Below are 21,323 nucleotides of genomic sequence, written 5' to 3'. Positions count from 1 at the left end.
CTTTCATAAGCACTATTACACTGAATTTCGTTAACATTAACTTCATTGCATTATTCTTTATCAGGAACAGTGCCACTAAGGAAAACATTGACATTTTGTTAACAGCAATGGAAGGTGTGAATCGTTCTTGCAAGGGTGATACGTTGATAAGAAAGACACCAGCTCAAACGTACTCGTTTTACACTCGGTCATAAATTCTGCATAATTTGCAGTGCTGGTCATAACAATTTAGGGAAACAATATCGAAAATATATACCAACCAAGGGCAAAGTAATGGTTGGAGTGTACAGCTACTGAAGTACTCGAGGAGTTTGATATATGTCTTCTGTACAGGGCTATTGACCACAGTCTCTTCCCAGAAGCCATCAGGCCGAGTAGCAGCCTGGCCGACTTTCCCGTTCGGTCTACAATGTGAACTGCCTGCACCGTGCACTGTTTTCAGTGTGAACTGAAAACATACATTTCAGACCGACATACATTTCACACCGCACCGGCCATCCACTTCAAGTGTCCCGTTATCGTACCAGAACTGTCACCTTTTCCGCTTCTTTTTTTCCCCGTGCAGCCAAAGATTGGAACGACCTTCCCTGCTCCATTGTTTCAACCACCTGCCCATTAAATTTCATAGCAAATGTCAGCAGTCACCTGTGTTCATAGAACTAATGCGTTCAAATGTGTATTTTTCTGTAAATCCACCCCTTATGTAATACCCCCCAGTGGGGTCCTTAAGGAAATAAAAATGAATTAATGAACTGCATTGTCTACAGTGTGAACTATACATTTAAGTGTGACCTGTGCGTTTTCTGCCACTGACTGACTTTAATGTGTTCATTTTGCGATTAGGACCCCAAGACTGCAACTGTGTTCATTGTGCGAGTTGTGACCTTCCCCTTTTCTCCTCATCCTTGCTCCCCCAGGGCCCCTGGCCTCCCATTTAATACAGTGTTACACTCAATCAGATACGTATATTCTTTTCGCTGGGACTAATGAGTAGTTGCCCGTGAGCTTGAAGTCACGGTAGTCGCAGCAGAGATAAAACTAAGTAAAAAAGTTATCTCCTTGGCGCACTATTTTTTTGATAGTGATCTCGGAGTCGAATTTTATCTCCTTGGCGCACTATTTTTTCGATAGAGATCTCGGAGTCGAAATAGCGGCAACAAATTGTCACTTTTAGAGATCCACTGATGGGTATAGATGAGCAGTTTGTGTCTGTTTCCTGCGACGCATTTTTAGCTACCACATATATAGATTTCCGTAGTGTCTGGCCTTTTAATTCGCCAGCATTGTATCACAGATCGCGCCTCAACTGTAAGCCACACACGCAAAAAAGTATACAAATGTATGAACAAGAAATAGCAGGAATAAAAATATAAACAGTACAACACAAGTTGCAAAACGCCGCCTCGCGTACTACAACGCTTCTTATCGAAAAACATACCTTTCGCCCCGTTTCTGGACCTTTTCGACAATCCAGGTTGTGTTGGTGCACCCGCTCTACGTGTCCATGAAGGCGTTGACTGCTACTTCGTCAGACAGGTTCGCGCGGAACACAGACCCATGATTTGTTGACGCGAGATCATCTCTGACGACCTCGAGCGGCTGCTCGTGCTTATTCATGAACCAGAAATTATAAGCTTCGCGACCATCGCGTGAATGCGCGGGGGACGCGCGTGGCGCACACAATTATGAGAACGGACCCTGTGATGGGGAGTTCTGCGTGAGTGCGAGGCACAGACGAGTATGGCGAATAACACGCTGGCTGATGTTCGCAGCAGACGAGCGACCGACGTACGCGTGTGCTTTCGACCGAATGAGAGCAAACGTTCTGCGCTTCGGTAGGGAGTCCAAAGGACCACCCAAGACCAAAAAAAAAAAAGGGCCCATCTCCCCGCGAGGGGGACTCAAGTAAATGCGTCGCATAGGGGGTGGGTGTATTGAGTTAACGTTTAGTGTTTGTGGAGTAGGTGGTAGTGAATGCGTTGTATCAGCAGCTTCTTGACGTAGTTTGAATGAGTCAAGGATATAAAGCGCGTTCGTAGCCTTTCATTCTGTGTCGGTTTTGTGGCGCAGTGGGAAGAGTACCATGTACCTCGCGTTCCGCCCACAGGTAGTGAATGCGTTGTATCAGCAGCTTCTTGACGTAGTTTGAATGAGTCAAGGATATAAGGCTCGTTCGTAGCCTTCCATTCTGTGTCGGCTTTGTGGTGCAGTGGGTAGAACACCATGTACCTTGCGTTCCGCCCGCAGGGTCGTGGGATCGAAACCAGGCGCCGGTAAGTATTATTTTTTTATATAGTGTAGGGGGAGGGGTGCTGTCCTGTTGTTGAGAGCGAGGAGGGTAGCGTGATGCGGGAGAGGAGAAGTGGGGGAGACGGCGCACCTGGAACGGCTGTTGCGGATGCCGAGGCACGCCAACGCCGGGTGACATCGTGAGTTAAAGAAATGCTCTGCATTTAAAACATTTTTGCCTTCACTTTATTGGGAGTGCTTGCCTTCCGGAACGTAAACAATAACTACATATGTACGTGCAATCCGCGCACGCACTTTGAGCAACGCGCCGAGCGCTAGCTTAACTAGGAACAGCATGGGAGACGAACGACTGACGGCGCACAAGAGAGCGCGGAGAGCGAGCTTCATTTGCCCAGCGCGTACGCCAGGCTTGTGCTAGGAGCGAAACCATCGGCCGCTGCGAAGCAGCGCGATCACAAAAGATCAAAACAAATTTTGGTCTTCATTTTTATGAGAGTGTTTACTTTCCGGGACTTGTATAATTGCCACATGTACATGAAAGTGTCCATCCGCGCGCGCGCACATCGAGCACCGAGCCAAGCGCTTATCTAGGAACACGATCGGACGTCAGCGTCAACTTGCAGGCGCGCAAGAAGAGCTCGCAGAGATCAGGGGCTCAGGTACAAAGGTTAACTTCTATCACATGTGCGTCAGCTTCCTAAGCGCCGCAGGCCAGCCCCTCCCACGGAGCGAAACCATCGGCCGCTCGCAAAGCAGCCGAAACGAGGGGAGAGGGAAAAAAAGAAAAAAATCCACATCGCATGAAGTCGCGCACATATAGGTAGAGACGTCACGGTGCTGCGTCCAAGGAGGTTAAAAAATTGCAATTTTTTTAACCTCCTTGGCTGCGCCCCTGCTTAGGGGGTGTGGTCGGCCTGGGCCCCTACGGGATTTGGTTTGGGAATACGCGGCCGGGCGCGGCCCGCCACTCTTTTATCTTAGGACTGAGCCCGGCTGGAGACCGAAAAGGACATTGAGAGTTTGGCTTTGCTGCGTGATGAGGGAAATTGCGTATTATTGGGAACACCAATAAGTTTTCCATATATTATGCGACCTGGGTTTGGGGCAGGGATGAAGGTAAGAGCGTGCTATAATTGTAACAGTTAGAGAATTCATGGCAAAGAAAAAATCATGAATTCAGAGAATTCGCTTGTATACAGATTGAGCTCTTTGGACCCAGATTGGGCTATGAGTACAGAAATACGTGGTATTACTTTATTGATTTTAAGTTTTCGTTTGTTCCATCTCTCCCATGATGTAAATTTGTGCCATTATAGAGATTGCGTGTTTTTGCTTCGCTGAGTCTGTATTTCTCCGCGCATTCAAGGCGTAGCGCGGGGTTGGCGCGTTTTCGCGATTTTGCCCATTCGTATTTTCGGCGTTGTTTTTCGGGCATGTTTAGTTGACACTTCGTTTTTCATAAAAGTACAAGATGCATATTTTGATTTCGTCCGCCTATTCTTGTGCAATTTTTAGTATTGTCTATTTTTTGTAACTTTCTTGTTTATCAAAGTTTTTTTTCGACCAAATGTGTCCTTTCACGCTATTATAACGGTTAAATGTGTTAGCCAATTATTTTTAGTAGAAATGCAGGGCCTTACATGGTTTGCTCACTCTCACTATATTTTTATTCGTATTTCTGCCGTTCTTTGCCAGCCGTTTTCATTTAGTGTTCGTATTTCGGAGATGTACAGTGCGGTCCACTGTAAAGGGAAACGGCGGCGGCGTGGCGTGGCCGCTGCGCTCCGCAAAGCGCTGGCGCCGAGCAGTCGCGAAAATCGGAGACAGACGGCACAAGCGCACTAACCGCTCCAGCCGTGAGAAGCCGCTCAGTCGTCTGCTACGGCGCTCCGCTTTGCTGCTCAGCTTGCGTTAGCTGAAGAATAGCTGAGAAAGGACGGAACGGCCTCTCCAGGCTGGAACGGCCAGTGCGCATGTGACGGCTCTCTCCGATTCTCGCCACTTCACCGCGCCAGCGCTTCGCGGAGCGCCGTGGCCACGCCCTCGCCGTTTCCCTTTAACTGTGAACCGCACTCTACAAGACGCATATTTTGGACTTGGTCAGGTCATTTTCGTGCCAGCTTCCCTTTTTCTAGTTTTTCTCTTTTGCACCCCTGTTTTGCGCCCCTGGGCACCTCAAACTTCTGTCCACTTCAATTTTTGCCAAATTTCAAAGGCAACACCCGCGCTTCAAAACCGAAAGCGATGCCGACCACGCCGAATGCGACGAAAGCGCAGTCTGTTGGACGCCGGTTTTATAACACTAGGGACCCAGGTTCGATTGCGACCACGGGAAGGGCTTTCTTTTTTTTCAGGCGCGCACTCCCCATAGCTGCTCGTCGGCTCCTTCATTCCTCGCCACTTCCGTTTACACTTCTTGGCCTCCCAATTTTCTCCTCTCCATTTTGCTGTGCGTAGTTTTGCGCGAATCCATGAACGAATGGAATCCAAGCTTAAATACCATTGCTGTAAAAAAAAATTGGCACCGCATCTACAGGCGATAGTTCAGTGACGCCGTTGCCATGGAAACGCCTCTCCTCTCTCTCCGGCCCACCTGTCATGCTTTTCCACTCCCGTCCAGGGCCTCCCGCGGTGAATACGGCAGAGGTTTGCTCTGGGAAATTCAATTCTAGCGCATATCAGTGCTCCCGTTCCATCTAATCGAACTTTTTATTACTGATGGACTCATTAGACTGCCACCATAGGGCAGAAGCCACGCGTGCGAGCGCTTTTTGTACTTTAGGGTCCAAATATTGTTTTTACGGCGCATTTTTTATTTGCAATCTCGAAAATGAAGCAGTAATTTATATTTAATTAAAAGGGCAGCGCTAAAAGTACTTATGTGTGCATGGTTTGCCTAAGATAGGCCTAATATTTTCTTTTTTCTGACCAAGGTTGACAAGCATAATATGTTTTTCTGAATTTAGTGCTTTGGGCTCGTTTTGCCTACATAAACCTCTCCTTCGGCCATTCTTTCCAAGTCCCTTTTGGCCGGAAGGCTAAATTGAGAGAGAGACCCACAGACAGTTTGACGGACAGAAAGATAAAAAGAAAGGCGAAAAATAGAGACCAACAAACAGAACAAAATTTTCGGGTTTATGCAGGCCAAGAAACACTATAGTCTTAAAAAATCTCACTTTGGGAACAGCGGGGCCAGCCTCCGTTTACAAGCTAAAGCGACAAATGCGGTAGACGGCGATCACTACTCACCCAAAGAGCCACTTGCAGCTTAGATGCGGCCACATAGAGGATCAAGCAGGCTAGCTGCCAACAAACACATCCGGCAACTGGCAACGCGCCCACTCGCTTGGCCAGCATCCACAGCAGCAGCGGAAGACAGAGGATGCCACAGCTGTCTCGAGCGAAGATGATGACGGCAATGTTCAGCTTCTCGACGTCAACAGCTACCACGGACAAGAGGTATCCAGCTGGAGCCTCGGACAGTGCAGTGGCGCTCATGCGTGCCATCTTTAAAAAACGGCCCGGGTTTAACACACCTAAACCTAATTGCAACGAGCGAGAAAGCGAGACAGAACGATCTTTAATGAAGTCTGGCGATGTTAGCCGGGCTAAAATGGCTATGTTGCTACGCCAGTTAATGATGTGATGAATATGATGGCCATGATGTTCAAGAACGTGATGCGCAAAGAAACGTTGCGTTATTTGTTTTAGTTTTTCACAGAGACTGGTTTAAACCTGTGTATTGCAGGTACTCTATCAGAGCTTTTGTAGCCCGTAATGCACGTTTGGGACATGCCCATGGTCCTAAAATGTCCTTTAGATGAATGTCCATGGAAAGCGGCAGTCCGAAAGACACTTCCAGGTACACTCGTTGAGCACTGAATCGAGCACATTCACAGAGCAGGTCCCAGAGGGTTTCTCGCACATCACAGTGTGGGCGGAGTGGCGACGTAGCTCGTTTCATCTTACAGAGGAAGTTGCTCCTGTATGCGACAGCAAATACTGTGCTAACAGTGTTTTGTAATTTGATTGAGATTTGGTAGTTTGCCGCCCAGCAATATCAACTGAATATTTGGATTCAGCATTCCTCTGCACTGAACCGCACGTACGGACAGCCAAGCCGTCGTGCCATCGGTGGCGAGGCAGCCGTGATTCCTTTACCTAGTCGCATGGTCTCCTTTCCCTAAAGAGCACGCGGAGATAGCGGAGCTGGCGCTCGGCAGCCAAGCGCAGGCGAAGCAGCCGTTGGGGCCGCAGCGGCGAGGCTCCGAGTGACCGAAGCGATAAGGAGGTAAGGCGAAGCTCACGCGCTGGCGGCTGAAGGTCTCGTGTGACACAATGAGTGAATTTAAAGGTGTTGCGCATTAAGATTCACTCTAAGTATCATAGCAAAAGAAACACATCAGTTGTAACCATCTTTTTGCCTACTGTTTTTCCAATATTCTCAAAATGTTCAAATGTGTTTCAAATTAGATTATCTTTACAACTGTGGCAATATTTTGGCTCCTTGCAAGCCGCGCTTTTTATAGTGAATCTTAGGGCTGAAGGAGTGCGAACTACTAAAGAGACGGAAGCCCGAGCGCTCCAGACAAGTGGGGTATTTATGAAGAAACAATACCACTCATATAACCTACATGAATGTACAGCCGGTAAAAGGCTTGTCTATAACACAGGTTTCGTACTCTCAGCCCTATCCTGCCCCGCCGATGCGGGATTTGAATAAAACTACTGCGAAATTCTGAAGTCTTAGCCCTTCGCTTTTGCCTCCGGCATGTTTGCAACGAGTATGTTTCGGCAGTTTTCAGATGTAGCTGGTTGAAGTTGAAATCGCTTTTATAAACAAGTGTTCTACCGACTGTGCGAACATGGGTCGGAGCCGTAAAAGAAGCCAGCCTCAGGTCCGAATTGTTAGGGCCCAATACTGCGTAAAACACAACTTACCAGAGTAGACAAGCTAGTGCTCCCAAGGGGCGATGCCCAGTATGTACTCGAAAACAAACGTTGGTAATCGAATATTTCAATGTCGTGGCCAGAGCTTTTTTTACGCTAGGAACAAGACTAGTGGTTATAGTGCTTTCAGCCATATTTGTTAACAGTCCACGGTGTGTTTCTTGTTCAGCCAGTTAAAGAAATTTTGGTAACGGCTCTAGCAGATGCCATGTGTTAAAAAGTTATTTTTATGGGTTTGCACCCAGAAAAATCTGGGGAGCGACCACCTCATTATATCTATCCAATTAAGTGCTGGCCCAGCTGAACCCAAAGGGCACAAAATCAAGGTTGTCGAATGGGACGACTTCAGAACCCTGAGACTTGCTGAGTGTGACCACGACGGTGGTATGCTGGACATAACCGACATCGACACATGGTCAGCACAGCTGAAGGCGCACGTCGAGAAATATACGAAAACCATACCAGAGGAGGCGGGTTTTGCAACAGCTGATTCCCGCCTACTTCACATGTGGGAAGCCAAACAGGGATTAGAGAAACGGCTTAAGAAGCAAAAACACAACCGCACCCTGAAAAGGCGAATAGCTAGATTAAACTGCGAAATTCAAGAACACGCTGATCTACTCTCGCGCAGCAATGGCACGAAACGTGTGAATGCATGGACATCCAGATCCGGCACCCCGAAACATGGAACATTCTGCGATGCCTTACGAATCTTGAGTCTGGTAAAACCGTGCAGCAATTAAATTTATACAGAATTCTCCACGTGCACAACGGGACAAATGCCGAGCTCATACAAATAATCAAAGACAAGTACGTCGACTCCAATCCCCCCGTAAAGCTCCCGGACTACTCCGGACCAGAGAACACCTTACTTGACCACCCAATCACTGTCGAGGAACTCAGTGCGATTGTTCAAAAGCTGCGGACGAAGTCGACACCTGGACCCGATGGCATATCCAACAAGACGCTTAGAAACCTCGACGAGCCTTCCCTAACTGCGCTAGCTAAATTCATAAACGAGTGCTGGTTGAGAGGCAGCCTTCCCAAAATCTAGAAGACTGCAAAAATAGTCATGATACCTAAACCTGGGAAAAAAGTTTCACATTGACAACTTAAGACCAATCTCTTTACATCTTGTGTTGACAAGCTCCTCGAACACGTCGTTCTTAACCGTATCAGCAACTACATGGACCACAATGACCTATATCCGCACACTCTGATAGGGTTCAGAGCGAAGCTTTCGACCCAGGATATTATGCTACAAATCAAATATCAAATAATCGACGGCGACAAGCTTTCTCCTTTGGACACAAGGGCAATCTTAGGTCTTGACCTCACGAAGGCTTTCGATAGCGTCAGACACGAAGCGATACTAGACGGGCTAGGCAAGATAGCCCCAGGGAAGCGAGTATACAATTACATCCGAGAGTTCCTTACAAACAGGACTGCTTCCCTTTCCGTCGGCAACCTTGAGTCGGGTGATTTTGCCCTGGGTGGTAGGGGTACACCTCAAGGGTCTGTGCTCTCCCCATTTCTTTTCAACGTCTCACTCTTAGGCCTGCCTGAGAGATTAATCAACATCAAAGGCCTTCACCACAGTCTGCACGCCGACGACATTACTCTGTGGATCGGCGGCGGCAGCGATGGCCACATTCAAGACACCCTACAAAAGGCAGTAGACATGGTGCAAAATTATGTTCGAGGACGAGGACTGGACTGTTCTCCTCAAAAATCCGAGTTGCTCATCTACCGGCCTACCAGTAGGGGACGGAAAAGAGACCCATAGAATCCCGACATCTGCGTCTACGCCAACAACCAGAAGATCCCAGTTGTCAACACCATTAGAATCCTCGGCCTACGACTGCAATCGAATGGTCACAACAAAGAGACAACCCTTCATCTCGAGAAGAGCACTCATCTCACCATGCGACTCATCTCCAGAGTGGCAAACAAGAATAGAGGTATGAAGGAACACACGCTCATACGGCTCGTACAAACCTTCGTAATTAGTAAAATCTCCTACAGCATTCCTTTCCTACAGCTCAAAAATGACGAGAAAGTAAAAATATAATGGCTTAATTAAGAAAGTGTATAAACAAGCAATGGGATTACCTGTTACCACACCCAACGAACGCTTCGAAGCATTAGGTATCAGTAACTCGATTGAAGAACTAATTGAAGCGCAACAAACAGTCCAATTAGAACGGCTATCTAAAAGAAAAACGGGAAGACACATTCTGCAGTCACTAGGAATCCGAAGTGGAAGTTCCTTCCCAAATGAAGTTTACCTCCCACACGAATGGCGAAAATACATCCGCATCCCACCACTACCAAGGAATATGCATCCAGAACTAAATGTGGAAAGAAGACAAGCTAGAGAACGATTCTTGACAAACGTTTCCGAACCCATTGTGAGCCACGGGAGATTGTCAACGTTGACGCAGCCGACTACTACAACGGCGGCTCTTGTCTCAACGCCATTGCAATTGCAGTCGTCAGCAATGACGGCGTCTCCACGCCGGCCAAAAATCCCACTCAGAGAGAGGAAATGGCCATAGCATTGCTATAAATTCTACCCGCGCAACCACAATCATAAGCGACTCGAAGTCCGCCATTCTTAACTTCTCGGAAGCCAGGATCTCCCCTGCAGCAGCCTCGTTGGGAGAGAAGTCCCCTAACCAAAGGAAAATTCTTTGATATGAACTCCGGCCCACTGCGGCCTACAGGGGAATGAACTGGCCCACGCAACCGCTCGAGCTCTGGTCAACCGAGCTGTGTTGCCTACGACGCCACCACAACCACTATCATCCCCACACAAGACGTCGCAGGAAAGCCAAGAACAAGCACATGTTATTAGATCTCACAAAGACAGGCTAGTCACATACAGGGATATAATAAATAACTACAGGTTATCCAGATGCAAATATCCACCGGCCCACCACACTCTTTCCAGGAAAGAGGCAGTCACGTGGCGACGGTTGCAAACGAACACTTTTCCGAGCCCTGTTTCCCTCAACCGCTGCTACCCAGACCTTTACTCAAACCTCTGCACTTTATGCAACAGCAGAGCCGACCTACACCACATGATATGGACCTGCCATAGGCTCCAAAAAAATACGCATGGCTATATAATAGCAAATCCGATGTAGATACACTTAGAAGCTACAAAATTAAGACTGCAGAACAATGGGAGACTGTTCTGCTCAGCTCCACACCGGAGGCACAACTGACAGCAGTCCGGATGGCCGAAGCCGCCGCGAAGATCCAAGGAATACTGACAGGCGGATGAGGGAGGGAGACCTTCCAAGTTGTCTACCCTTCAGAACCCATCTCGGTCATCAAATAAAGTCATCTCTCTCTCTCTCTCTCTCTCTCTCTCTCTCTCTCTCTCTCTCTCTCTCTCTCTCTCTCTCTCTCTCTCTCTCTCTCTCTCTCTCTATGGTGTTGCGAAGTGGTTTAGGGCATATTAGGCAGCTTAGTAAGTGTGGAAAGAAACAGGTAGTGGAGCTGCTTAAACAAAGTAACCTAGAAGAGTATGGGTGAGGCAGTTACAAATACCGCGCAAGGGGACAAGCAGAGTTGGTTCTCCGCAAAAACAAGCAAGACATTCCTTTTCGGCCAACAGTCTCTAAGCGATGATAATGGTGGGTGGTTACTGCAGGGTTTGCGCATAAAATGTTGATAACGCAAAAGAAACATCACCACAGCAAAATAGTCAATAAAGTTGAACCTTACTTTTTAAAGGGACCCTGCAACACTTTCTTCAACATTTTTTAAAATCTTAAATGCTTGTGGAACATAGTCATCCAACACACCCATTACTTAGTTTAGGGGGTCGCAAAGTACCCCAGCCAAAATATTACGGCTCTAAACTTGGAAACTCACTAAAAAGATTTTTCTCTCTTTCGCGGTCTTGAAGTTTTTCGACGGCCCGAATTACGTCACTTAGACCATGTAGCAGCTGGTGGCCGGTTTTCGTTTAGTTGCAGCAATGAACGCTTTTTAATGGCAACTTTAAATATAAAGCAACAAAAACCAAGCAAAAACGGAAGGCGTATCTGGTGTGACGAGGAAATAACGCAGTGCCGCTCCATGCTGCCGATAACTCTCGCTTTCGCAGTGTTCTCATACGTGAAGGAAAGAGTGAAAGCGTTTACCAAAAGTGTTGCACGGTCCTTTTAAAGGTTATAGACTTAACGTCGTGAAGACTGGTGAAACGCAGAGCTGTTGGCGCTTCTTTTGCACATTTAAAGCGGTATCCACACGACGGAGCGTTTCAGCACAGAAATACGAGGGAGGTCGTGACGTCACCGCCGGCGGACTTCCGCTCGTCCAGCTCCTTCGCTCACACGGAGGATGCGACTGTCGGACTGACATCCCTGTTTGCAGTCGCCTATCTCTAAAGCAGAGCTGCCGGAGCACCGCCGATTTCACGACGGCGGCAATTTCTGCTAAAGCCCCTACGTACTGATTTTGTCAGCCTCCCAAAAATTGGCCGTGGACGCGATGCAGGCGCTGCCGCTGATAGAGAACGGCGCGCGACGCGCGAGGCAGTGGATGGGGATACGCGCGCTGGGAGCAACCGCCCGGTCCGCCTATAGGCCCACATACAAATGTTAAGCTTAACACTACGGCGAATATGCGATTGCCGCTCTCGCAAGCGGTGCCGATGACGATTTTGAATGCAACTTTATATCACATCATTATCCTCTTTCTCGTATGCGCAGCTTTGTTTGCGCCTTGAGGAGCTACAACAAGCTATCGCTCGAGCTAACTTCGCCGGCCTACACCACTTCGCGGCCGCGGCCGCCGCTCGCCCAGCGACCGTGCTGGTGGTATACGCGGCTCCCTCAGAGCGCCTGTCGTGTGCGCGGCGCATTTTCGCGTCCAATGTAATAAAAGCAATAAAAATAGAGCACCTGCAACCACTCTAGAACTTGAGTCGCGGGCAGCTGCCCGTCTACCATCGTGTAAATGGAGCTTTCAATAGCTCCCCGGTTCCACAGTAGTATAACCGGTTATACCCAATTGCAACAGTACAAAAACAGGCCAACCGGCAAAGAGAATTTTGTCCACCCGAAGGTGGAGAGAAATTAACGGGAAAAGCTTTCTTGCTACCCACCGCCAAGGGGACGAGCCCGGGGGGACCCCCCTTGTCCCCCCTAGGAAAAAGCCGGATATGGTGGGTTGCTGGGAACGGGAACTTGGACATTGGGATGGGTTATGGGAAAAAGGGTGGGAGAGAGAGAGAGAAAACTTTATTTTGTACATTCTGGGTTACTGAGGTGTGGTGACCGACAGCTGCATCTTGCCGGTGACCTCGGCCGCTCGTTGCGTTAGATTCTTCTGAACCTGCAGGTCTGAGCTGCCCAGCGCCTCCTCCCAGTGCTCGCCAGTGGGTATTAAGGGAAAAGGGTCTTTGGGGCAATTCCACATAAGATGTGTGATGGTCTCGTGTGCACCACATGCAGGGCAATTGGGTGAGGGGTACACAGTAGGGTAAATTAAATTCAGCCTGGCTCGACATGACAAAGTGTTAGTTTGCATGAGGCGCCAGAGTCGCTCCTCGGCGTTAGTCAGTTCCGGGTGAGCAGGCGGGTATCGACGGCGGGTGAGGCGGTAATGCGCAGTGACATCGTGGAAGCTCAATAGGCTGTCGCGAGCCGACTGGGCTCCATGGAGGGGGACAAGAGTAGGTCCTGCTCGGATGGTAAGCTCTCGAGCTACTGTGTGGACCGCTTCATTGCCCCCCAGCCCTGTGTGGGCAGGAGTCCAGATCAGCTCCACCTGGGAGGTTGGAGGATTTTGAAGGAGAATTTTGAGCGCCAGGGGAGAAATATTCCCCTTGGCAAAATTTTGATGGCCGTTTTCGAATCAGAAATTATAATTGCCGGGGTCGGCCGATGTGATATAGCTAGCGCAATAGCCGCCTCTTCCGCCGATGACGCTTGGCGCGTACGTATGGTGAGAGAATTGAGGGGGGGTGCCATGGGGTCATATATAGCCGTCACTGCATATGCTTCGTGATGTCTGTAACTAGCGGCGTCTACATATACCGTATTTGGCCTGATGGGGTACTTTTTAGCCAATGCCCATGCACGCTGTTCTCTCCGCTTCTGATTGTGCACTGGGTGCATATTGCGCGGGAGTGGGCGCACACGTAGAAATCCATGAATTTCTTGGGGAATGGGGACACGCACGTCACTTATTATTGGGGCTTTGATGCCTATCCTGTTCATAATGTGTCGGCCGGTAGGTGTTTCCGACAGGCGAGAGTACTGGCTAAGCAGGTGAGCTTCGATTAGCTCTTCCGCGGTATTATAGACGCCGAGCTGTTCCAGTCGGGCAGTGGAAGTACTTTGAGGTATCTGGAGAGCAGTTTTATAAATTTTCCGAATCAGACAATTGATTTTAGATAATTCACATGGAGAGGGATTAAGATATGGCAAGGAGTAAGTAATGCGGCTAATTACAAAAGCTTGAATTAGCTGTATTCGCTCGGCCTCTTTTAGCCCCTTGTTGCGGACAGTAATGCGGCGTATGAGGCCTATCGTTTGGTTGACCTGAGAAGTTAGTTGTGCAATATCCCGAGTGTTGGCTCGGTTACTCTGTATAGTGAGCCCTAGGATTTTTATGCTCGGTACTGACGGTACGTTTGTGTGGCTCATATGGATTTTTATTGAGGTGTTTGACGGAGAAGTTCGTTTCGCTGGAAGTACAAGAAGTTCGGACTTTTCAGGGGAGCATTCAAGGCCTGCCTTAGTGGCTTCTGCAATTACTATGTCAGCCCCGGTTTGAAGAACATCTTCTATTTGTGCGTCGCTGCCTCCCGACGTCCAAAGGGTTATGTCATCAGCATAAATACTATGCTGAAGATGAGGAATCCGAGCAAGCTGCTGAGGAAGATTGAGCAGGGCCAAGTTAAAAAGCAGGGGGGAGAGTACAGCCCCTTGAGGAGTGCCTATTGAAGGAAGGGGTATGGTGTCGGTTACAATATCCCCAATTTGTAGCACTGCAGTACGGGCGGTTAAGAAGTTCTTTACATAGTTGTACGTGCGTTGGCCTGGAGCTATTGATTCTAAATTTTGGAGTATGGTCGTATGGGATACTCGGTCGAAAGCTTTTTTGAGATCAAGTGCAAGAATGGCTGCCGCGTCCACTTTGGAGGGAGGTGTGATGACCTCGTGTTGTAGTTGTAGAAGTATGTCTTGGGTAGATAACCCATGCCGGAATCCTATCATAGTATGCGGAAATGCCCCGGTTCGATCAAGATATTTTACCAGACTCGCGTGGACAACGTGCTCCATGACTTTTCCCATACAGGACGTAATAGAAATTGCACGAAGGTGTTCAAGGCTGAGCGGTTTTCCAGGCTTAGGTATTAGGGAAATTTTGGCGTGTTTCCACGTAGGAGGTAGGATTCCATTGGTCCAGTAGTAATTATAGTATTGGGTCAATACTGTGATGGAGTTGTCATCAAGGTTGCGGAGCAGTTTGTTTGTTACGCCATCCAGACCTGGTGCTGACCCAGGCCGGATGGTAAGAAGTGCCGCTCTGACCTCGGCTTCGGTTATATCTTGATCGAGCTCCTCGTTGTCCGTTCCTTGATAAGGCGGAAGCGATATCGTGCTCCCCTGGGCTATGTATAGTGCTTGGAGGCGTTCTAGAAGTTCTTGGTTAGTTCCAGGGAATGTCTGGATTATTTTTGTGAGGCGATGGTTGTTGGCTGTTCGGGAGTGACCGGGATCGAGCATATGGCGCAATATGGCCCAAGTGCGGCGCATGCCAAGGTTGCCTTTCATCTGGTCACAAAACTGCCCCCATTGCGCGCGGGTCAACTCGGCTGTGTATGCCTCTATTGCTTTACCAACGTTTGCTAGCTGAAGGCGAAGGCGTCTATTATGTTTCTGGTGCCTCCATCTGCGCTGTAAGCTTTTGTACGCGTCCCACAGGTGCTGTAGGCGAGTGTCCACCGTTTCAGCGGGAATATCTGGGTCTATTAGCTGATCGTACTGCCGTTTTGTGTCTATTAGTTCGTTAACCCACTCCTGAAGTGTAGCGGCATTGACCTCGGGGGGAGAGTTCTGCTCGCAAGCACGTCTGAAGGCGTCCCAATCGGTGAGATATTGTTGTCGAAGGCGTGGTGTTAACGTGGAAGCAAACTGAATGTCAAGTTGAATGATAAAGTGGTCGCTGCCCAAAGTGTGGGTCGTGCAGCTCCATTTTGCCACATCTATCCGGCGTGTAAAAGAGAGGTCTGGCGAAGTGTCCTTTTGTGCACTATTACCTATCCGCGTGGGGATTGAAGGATCTGACTCAACAGTGAGCCGTTGAGATTGTACCAATTCCCATAAGAGGCGGCCTTTTCGTGTGGATTGGCTGTAGCCCCACGCCGTGTGAGGGGCATTGAAATCACCTAGCACAACTATTGGGTGCTGTTGCGCGGCTCGTGAGGCAAGAGCGAATAGTTGAGTAAAGCTGTGGGCGTGTTCTCGAGGGCTGCTATACACATTCAGTATATAAAGTCGGGAGGCAGCGCGTTTTGGAGGATATAATACGACAAAATCATGAGGTATGTCGATGCTATCGAATTGCTGACGTTCCGCGGGGATGTTTCGTTGCACTAGCGTAGCTGTATACGGATTATTGCTAGACTGAAATGTTTGGTACCCTGTGAGTTTTACCTTGAGGCCAGGTTCCTGTAAGGCTATAATTGAAGGTGTTTCTGATTCCATTGAAAGAAGCATCTCCAGGTTGGGGCGTTTTCGGATAAAGCCCCTGCAATTCCACTGCCAGACTTTAATTGGCTTATGACGCTTGTCCATTGGCGGGATTGAAAGGTGGGATAGGAATATTTTGCGCAAGGATTGGGGCAGTATTGCTGGCTACCAGTCCTTGTATGAAGTTATGCATTTCAGCACGTAGCGCTTCAATGTTAGCTTGCATAGTGGATTGGTTAGTTAAGAGGATTTGATGAAGATTAATATATTGTCACGAAGACAAGGACGACGCAGTTGTCTTGCAGGAGAAACAGGTTTATTGGAGCGAACTTGTGCTCCCCTAACAACTCAAAAGAATACAGAGGCGGCGAAGCAGCGGTCAACAAAGTGACTTGCGTCAGCGAGCGTCGCAGAATCGAATGCCCCGGCGTCCGCACTGCAGGCTTTTTATCTTTCGGCGCGCGTGGTTCTCGAAACGTCGATTCACATCGAGAACATAGTAGATCCAAGAAGATTATTCTGGGCTGTTCACGTTAGTTCGGAATGCTCTCCCTATCACGACAGATAACACATGCGGCACAGAAAGAAAGAATGGAACACGCGCTTCCCTTGGCGCAGAGATAACAAGACCGGCGCAGCCGGGCGGTAAAAGCAAAACACAAATAAACAAACCCAATGTATGGTTCGCGGCATTACCCCCCCTCTAAGAGTGCATCGACCCGATGCTAACATAAGCGGCAGTCCGAAAAAATGAAAATAAAAGTTCATCATCGTCCGTAGAAAGGTTTTAGGCGAACCACGTGGACGACCTCAGGCCGCCTGCGTCGTCGTGATGTGCCGGAGTCACCATCAGGGATCACTTCGTAGGTAAGTTGGCCAACACGTCGTAGAATCTGGTAGGGTCCGAAATAGCGTCGCAGGAGCTTCTCACTGAGTCCGCGTCGTCGGATGGGAGTCCAAACCCACACACGATCCCCTGGTTGGTACTCGGCGTCTCGGCGTCGGAGGTTGTAGCGGCCCGCATCCACCAGCTGCTGGTCCGTTATACGAACTCGAGCGAGCTGGCGGGCCTCCTCCGCACGTTGAAGATATCCGTGGACGTCGGCGTTGAGGTCGTCGTCTTCTACGTGCGGAAGCATGGCGTCGAGCATCGTAGTTGGCCTTCTACCGTAGACAAGCTCGAACGGCGTCAGCTGCGTCGTCTCCTGGATAGCCGTGTTGTACGCAAACGTGACATACGGGAGCACTTCGTCCCAAGTCTTATGTTCAACGTCAACGTACATTGACAGCATATCTGCGATTGTCTTGTTCAGACGTTCTGTTAGTCCGTTCGTTTGGGGGTGGTACGCCGTCGTTCTTCGGTGATCCGTGTTGCTGTAGCGTAATACTCCTTGCATCAGCTCCGCAGTAAATGCCGTTCCGCGGTCGGTGATTAGGACTTCCGGGGCTCCATGTCGCAGCACAACTTGGCTTATAAAGAACTTTGCCACTTCTTGTGCAGTCCCCCTCGGAAGAGCGGCGGTCTCTGCGTAGCGCGTCATGTAGTCTGTCGCTACGACAATCCACTTGTTCTGTGATCGTGACGTAGGGAACGGGCCTAAAAGGTCCATTCCAATCTGTTGAAATGGTCTCGATGGGACGGCGATCGGTTGCAGAAGTCCGGTGGGTCTTGTCGGCGGTGTTTTTCGTCGCTGGCAGTCACGGCAGCTCCGGACGTAGTGGGTGACGTCAGAGGTAAGGCCGGGCCAGTAGTACCTCGCCTTGATTTTTCCAATAGTGCGGGCTGTGCCGAGATGTCCGGAAGACGGGTCGTCGTGGCACGCTTCCAAAATTTCGTCACGAAGGTCCGCGGGGATGACGAGAAGGTAATTCGCTCTTGTTCCGGGGCTGAAATTCTTCTTCACGAGGACGGAGTTTCTCAGGCTGAATGCTGGTAAGCTGCGTTTGAAGGTCCTAGGAACGGCAACGTTGCATCTTTCGAGGTACTTGATTATGACGCGTAAGTCGGGGTCGGCACGCTGCTGGGCGGCTAGGTCGCTCTCCGTCACGATCCCGAAGAACGCGCTGTCTTCATCAGAGTCTTCTGGTGGTGGGTCGACGGGGGCGCGGGACAGGCAGTCGGCGTCGGAGTGTTTCCTGCCGGATTTATAAACGACTGTAACGTCGAACTCCTGCAGGCGCAAGCTCCAGCGCCCAAGACGGCCAGAGGGGTCCTTCAAATTGGCGAGCCAACACAGCGCATGGTGGTCTGTTATAACCTTGAATGGCCTTCCATACACGTATGGGCGAAATTTTGAAATCGCCCATATAATAGCCAGGCACTCTTTCTCAGAGGCAGAATAGTTTTTCTCTTCCTTCGACAGACCACGGCTGGCATAGGCGATTACCCTTTCGCAGCCGCTTTGCTTTTGGACAAGGACGGCACCCAAGCCTATATCACTGGCGTCCGTGTGCATTTCCGTTTCGGCATTTTCGTCGAAATGAGCGAGCAAGGGCGGGCTTTGCAGGCGTTTTTGCAGCTCGGAGAATGCTTTTTCTTGGTCGTTTTCCCAGCTGAAAGGGGTGCTGTCTTTCGTCAAGCGCGTGAGTGGCTCTGCAATGCGTGCGAAGTTTGCGACGAAGCGCCGGTAGTATGCGCACAGCCCGAGAAATCTTCGCACGCCCTTCTTGTCTTTCGGCCTAGGGAAGTTCGCGATAGCTGAAGTTTTTGCCGAGTCAGGTAGGACTCCCGCGGCGTTGACGACGTGGCCCAAGAACTTGAGTTCCTCGTATGCGAAACGGCACTTTTCAGGCTTCAGCGTCAACCCCGACGTACGAATGGCCTCGAGTACAGACTCCAATCTTGCAAGGTGTTCGTCGAAAGTCCGGGCGAATACCACTACGTCGTCGAGGTATACGAGGCAGGTGTGCCACTTAAGGCCAGCTAGCACAGTGTCCATGACTCTTTGAAACGTCGCTGGTGCTGTGCACAGCCCAAACGGCATCACCTTGAACTCGTATAGGCCGTCTGGGGTTATAAATGCAGTCTTCTCTCGGTCTCTCTCGTCCACTTCAATTTGCCAGTAGCCGGTCTTCAGGTCCATCGATGAGAAGTACTTCGCGTGGCAGAGGTGGTCGAGGGCGTCGTCGATTCGGGGGAGGGGGTACACGTCCTTTTTCGTGATTTTGTTCAGTCGCCGGTAGTCAACACAAAACCTTAATGTGCCGTCTTTTTTCTTTACGAGTACGACGGGCGCAGCCCAGGGGCTTTTCGAGGGCTGTATAATGTCGTCGCTTAGCATGTCGTCGACTTGAGTCCGGATGGCTTCCCGCTCGTGTGAAGAGACGCGGTACGGTGACTGTCGGGTGGGTCGGGCTCCATCTTCGGTTATTATTCGGTGCTTCGCTAGAGGGGTCTGACGTAGTTTTGCGCTCGACGAAAAACATTCGCTATAGCGACGCAGCAAAGCCAATAACTTGTTCCGTTGTTCTTGCGGTAGCGCCGGATTCACGTCGAAAGGCTGCGGGAGCTTGAAGGTTTCTACGGGTGTGCGTTCAAAGTCGGCGACCGCGATCACGTCACTTGCTTCTTGCGCTTCTTCGAGGAATGCAATTGCCGCGCCCTTGTTTAAATGCTGGTACTCCTCGGTGAAATTCGTAACCAAAATGTGGGATTGGTGTTCCTTGAAGCGCGCAATGCCTCTTGCGACCGACACACCACGGTTGAGAAGCACCCTTTGATCGGTGTCTACGATAGCGTCGACGTCAGGAGCAGCATCTTCACAGTAGACTGCGACCATCAAGCTTGCGCGGGGTGGCAGGGTGACATGTTCATCGGCAATCCTTACAGCAGCACGTCGTTCGGGGTTCGGTTCCGGCGTCATGGAGTGATTCGATTCTGCGACGCTCGCTGACGCAAGTCACTTTGTTGACCGCTGCTTCGCCGCCTCTGTATTCTTTTGAGTTGTTAGGGGAGCACAAGTTCGCTCCAATAAACCTGTTTCTCCTGCAAGACAACTGCGTCGTCCTTGTCTTCGTGACATCTGGTGGAGGGGCGAGAGGTACGGGGATCGTACCCCGCACCTCCACCAGATGTCACGAAGACAAGGACGACGCAGTTGTCTTGCAGGAGAAACAGGTTTATTGGAGCGAACTTGTGCTCCCCTAACAACTCAAAAGAATACAGAGGCGGCGAAGCAGCGGTCAACAAAGTGACTTGCGTCAGCGAGCGTCGCAGAATCGAATGCCCCGGCGTCCGCACTGCAGGCTTTTTATCTTTGGGCGCGCGTGGTTCTCGAAACGTCGATTCACATCGAGAACATAGTAGATCCAAGAAGATTATTCTGGGCTGTTCACGTTAGATCGGAATGCTCTCCCTATCACGACAGATAACACATGCGGCACAGAAAGAAAGAATGGAACACGCGCTTCCCTTGGCGCAGAGATAACAAGACCGGCGCAGCCGGGCGGTAAAAGCAAAACACAAATAAACAAACCCAATGTATGGTTCGCGGCAATATTCCTCTTTTTGTTCAGCCAGTGCATTTCTGCATGCATTTTCGATGGATGCAAGTCGTTCTTCCGAAATGGGGGAAATAGTTGTAGGAGTGGCGTCGGCCGAGACTGCTTTTCGTTTTGGCGGTGGTTCGAGGGGAGTTCCGTTATCATTTTCAGTATCAGGGCTATTTTGTGAAGGTTCCACAGGTCGAGAGTTCATCTGCTGTCTTAAGGCATTATTTTCGCGTTTCAACGCCGCGTTCTCCTGACGTAACATAGTGATTTCAGCACGGATAGCTTGTAGTTCTTTAAAAACATCAAGGTGAGGGGTAGATGTCAAAGAAGGGTGGTTCGGGGATTGAGGCGAGCTACTGGATGGCGCGCTTGGGCAGCTCACCTGGTTTCCGACTGGGTCTTCTTTTCTAGGCTTGCCGCGTTGTGGCATGCTCTTGGAAGGAATATTCTTGTTGGGGGGTGAGTTTGAGGGCTCTTGCTGCTCGTTGCCCGGCAAGGGAGGGAAGTCTTCTTTTGTCGGTGTCGTGTTCTGGGTCGCCGCCTGCGCGTATGACTTCGGGTGGCGGCGTGGTTGGTACCGTTTAGGGCATTCCACAGTTCCGGTAAGATGGGGACCTCCACAGACAATGCACTTTGGTACACACGGGTGGTCCTCGGGAGCAGTCACCAGTCCGCAGGTGGGGCATCTTGGAGGTGCTTGTGCGTTGGGGCAAACGTCCCGGCGATGTCCAGGTTGCCAGCATGCCGTACATGCTTCAGATTTCCTGCGGAAAGGCTTACAACGGTAAGTTGCAGCCCGGTATCGGATCCAATAGGGAACTTTGGTTCCATCAAAAAGGATTTGTGCAATATTAGAGGAATTGAGCCGCTTGGCGTCCAGTATTCGGAGGCCAGGGTTGTATTGACAAACAC

General features: G+C 49.8%; 1 protein-coding gene across 1 annotated transcript in view; it reads right to left on the bottom strand.

Annotated features, from left to right (window-relative positions):
- LOC144139817 (multidrug resistance protein mrp-7-like) overlaps positions 1-21,323 on the bottom strand; it is a 53,867-nt gene that overhangs the window by 28,831 nt on the left and 3,713 nt on the right. Inside the window, exon 2 of the mRNA XM_077672070.1 lies at positions 5,500-5,757. Coding sequence (XP_077528196.1) covers positions 5,500-5,757 — 258 coding nt within the window. The remainder of the gene's footprint in view (positions 1-5,499; positions 5,758-21,323) is intronic.

Source organism: Haemaphysalis longicornis, unplaced genomic scaffold (assembly GCF_048455015.1).
Source record: "Haemaphysalis longicornis isolate Haplotype H1 unplaced genomic scaffold, Haemaphysalis longicornis Haplotype H1 scaffold_5, whole genome shotgun sequence".
Taxonomy (NCBI): Eukaryota; Metazoa; Arthropoda; class Arachnida; order Ixodida; family Ixodidae; genus Haemaphysalis; species Haemaphysalis longicornis.
This window is presented reverse-complemented; position numbering and strand designations above follow the sequence as displayed.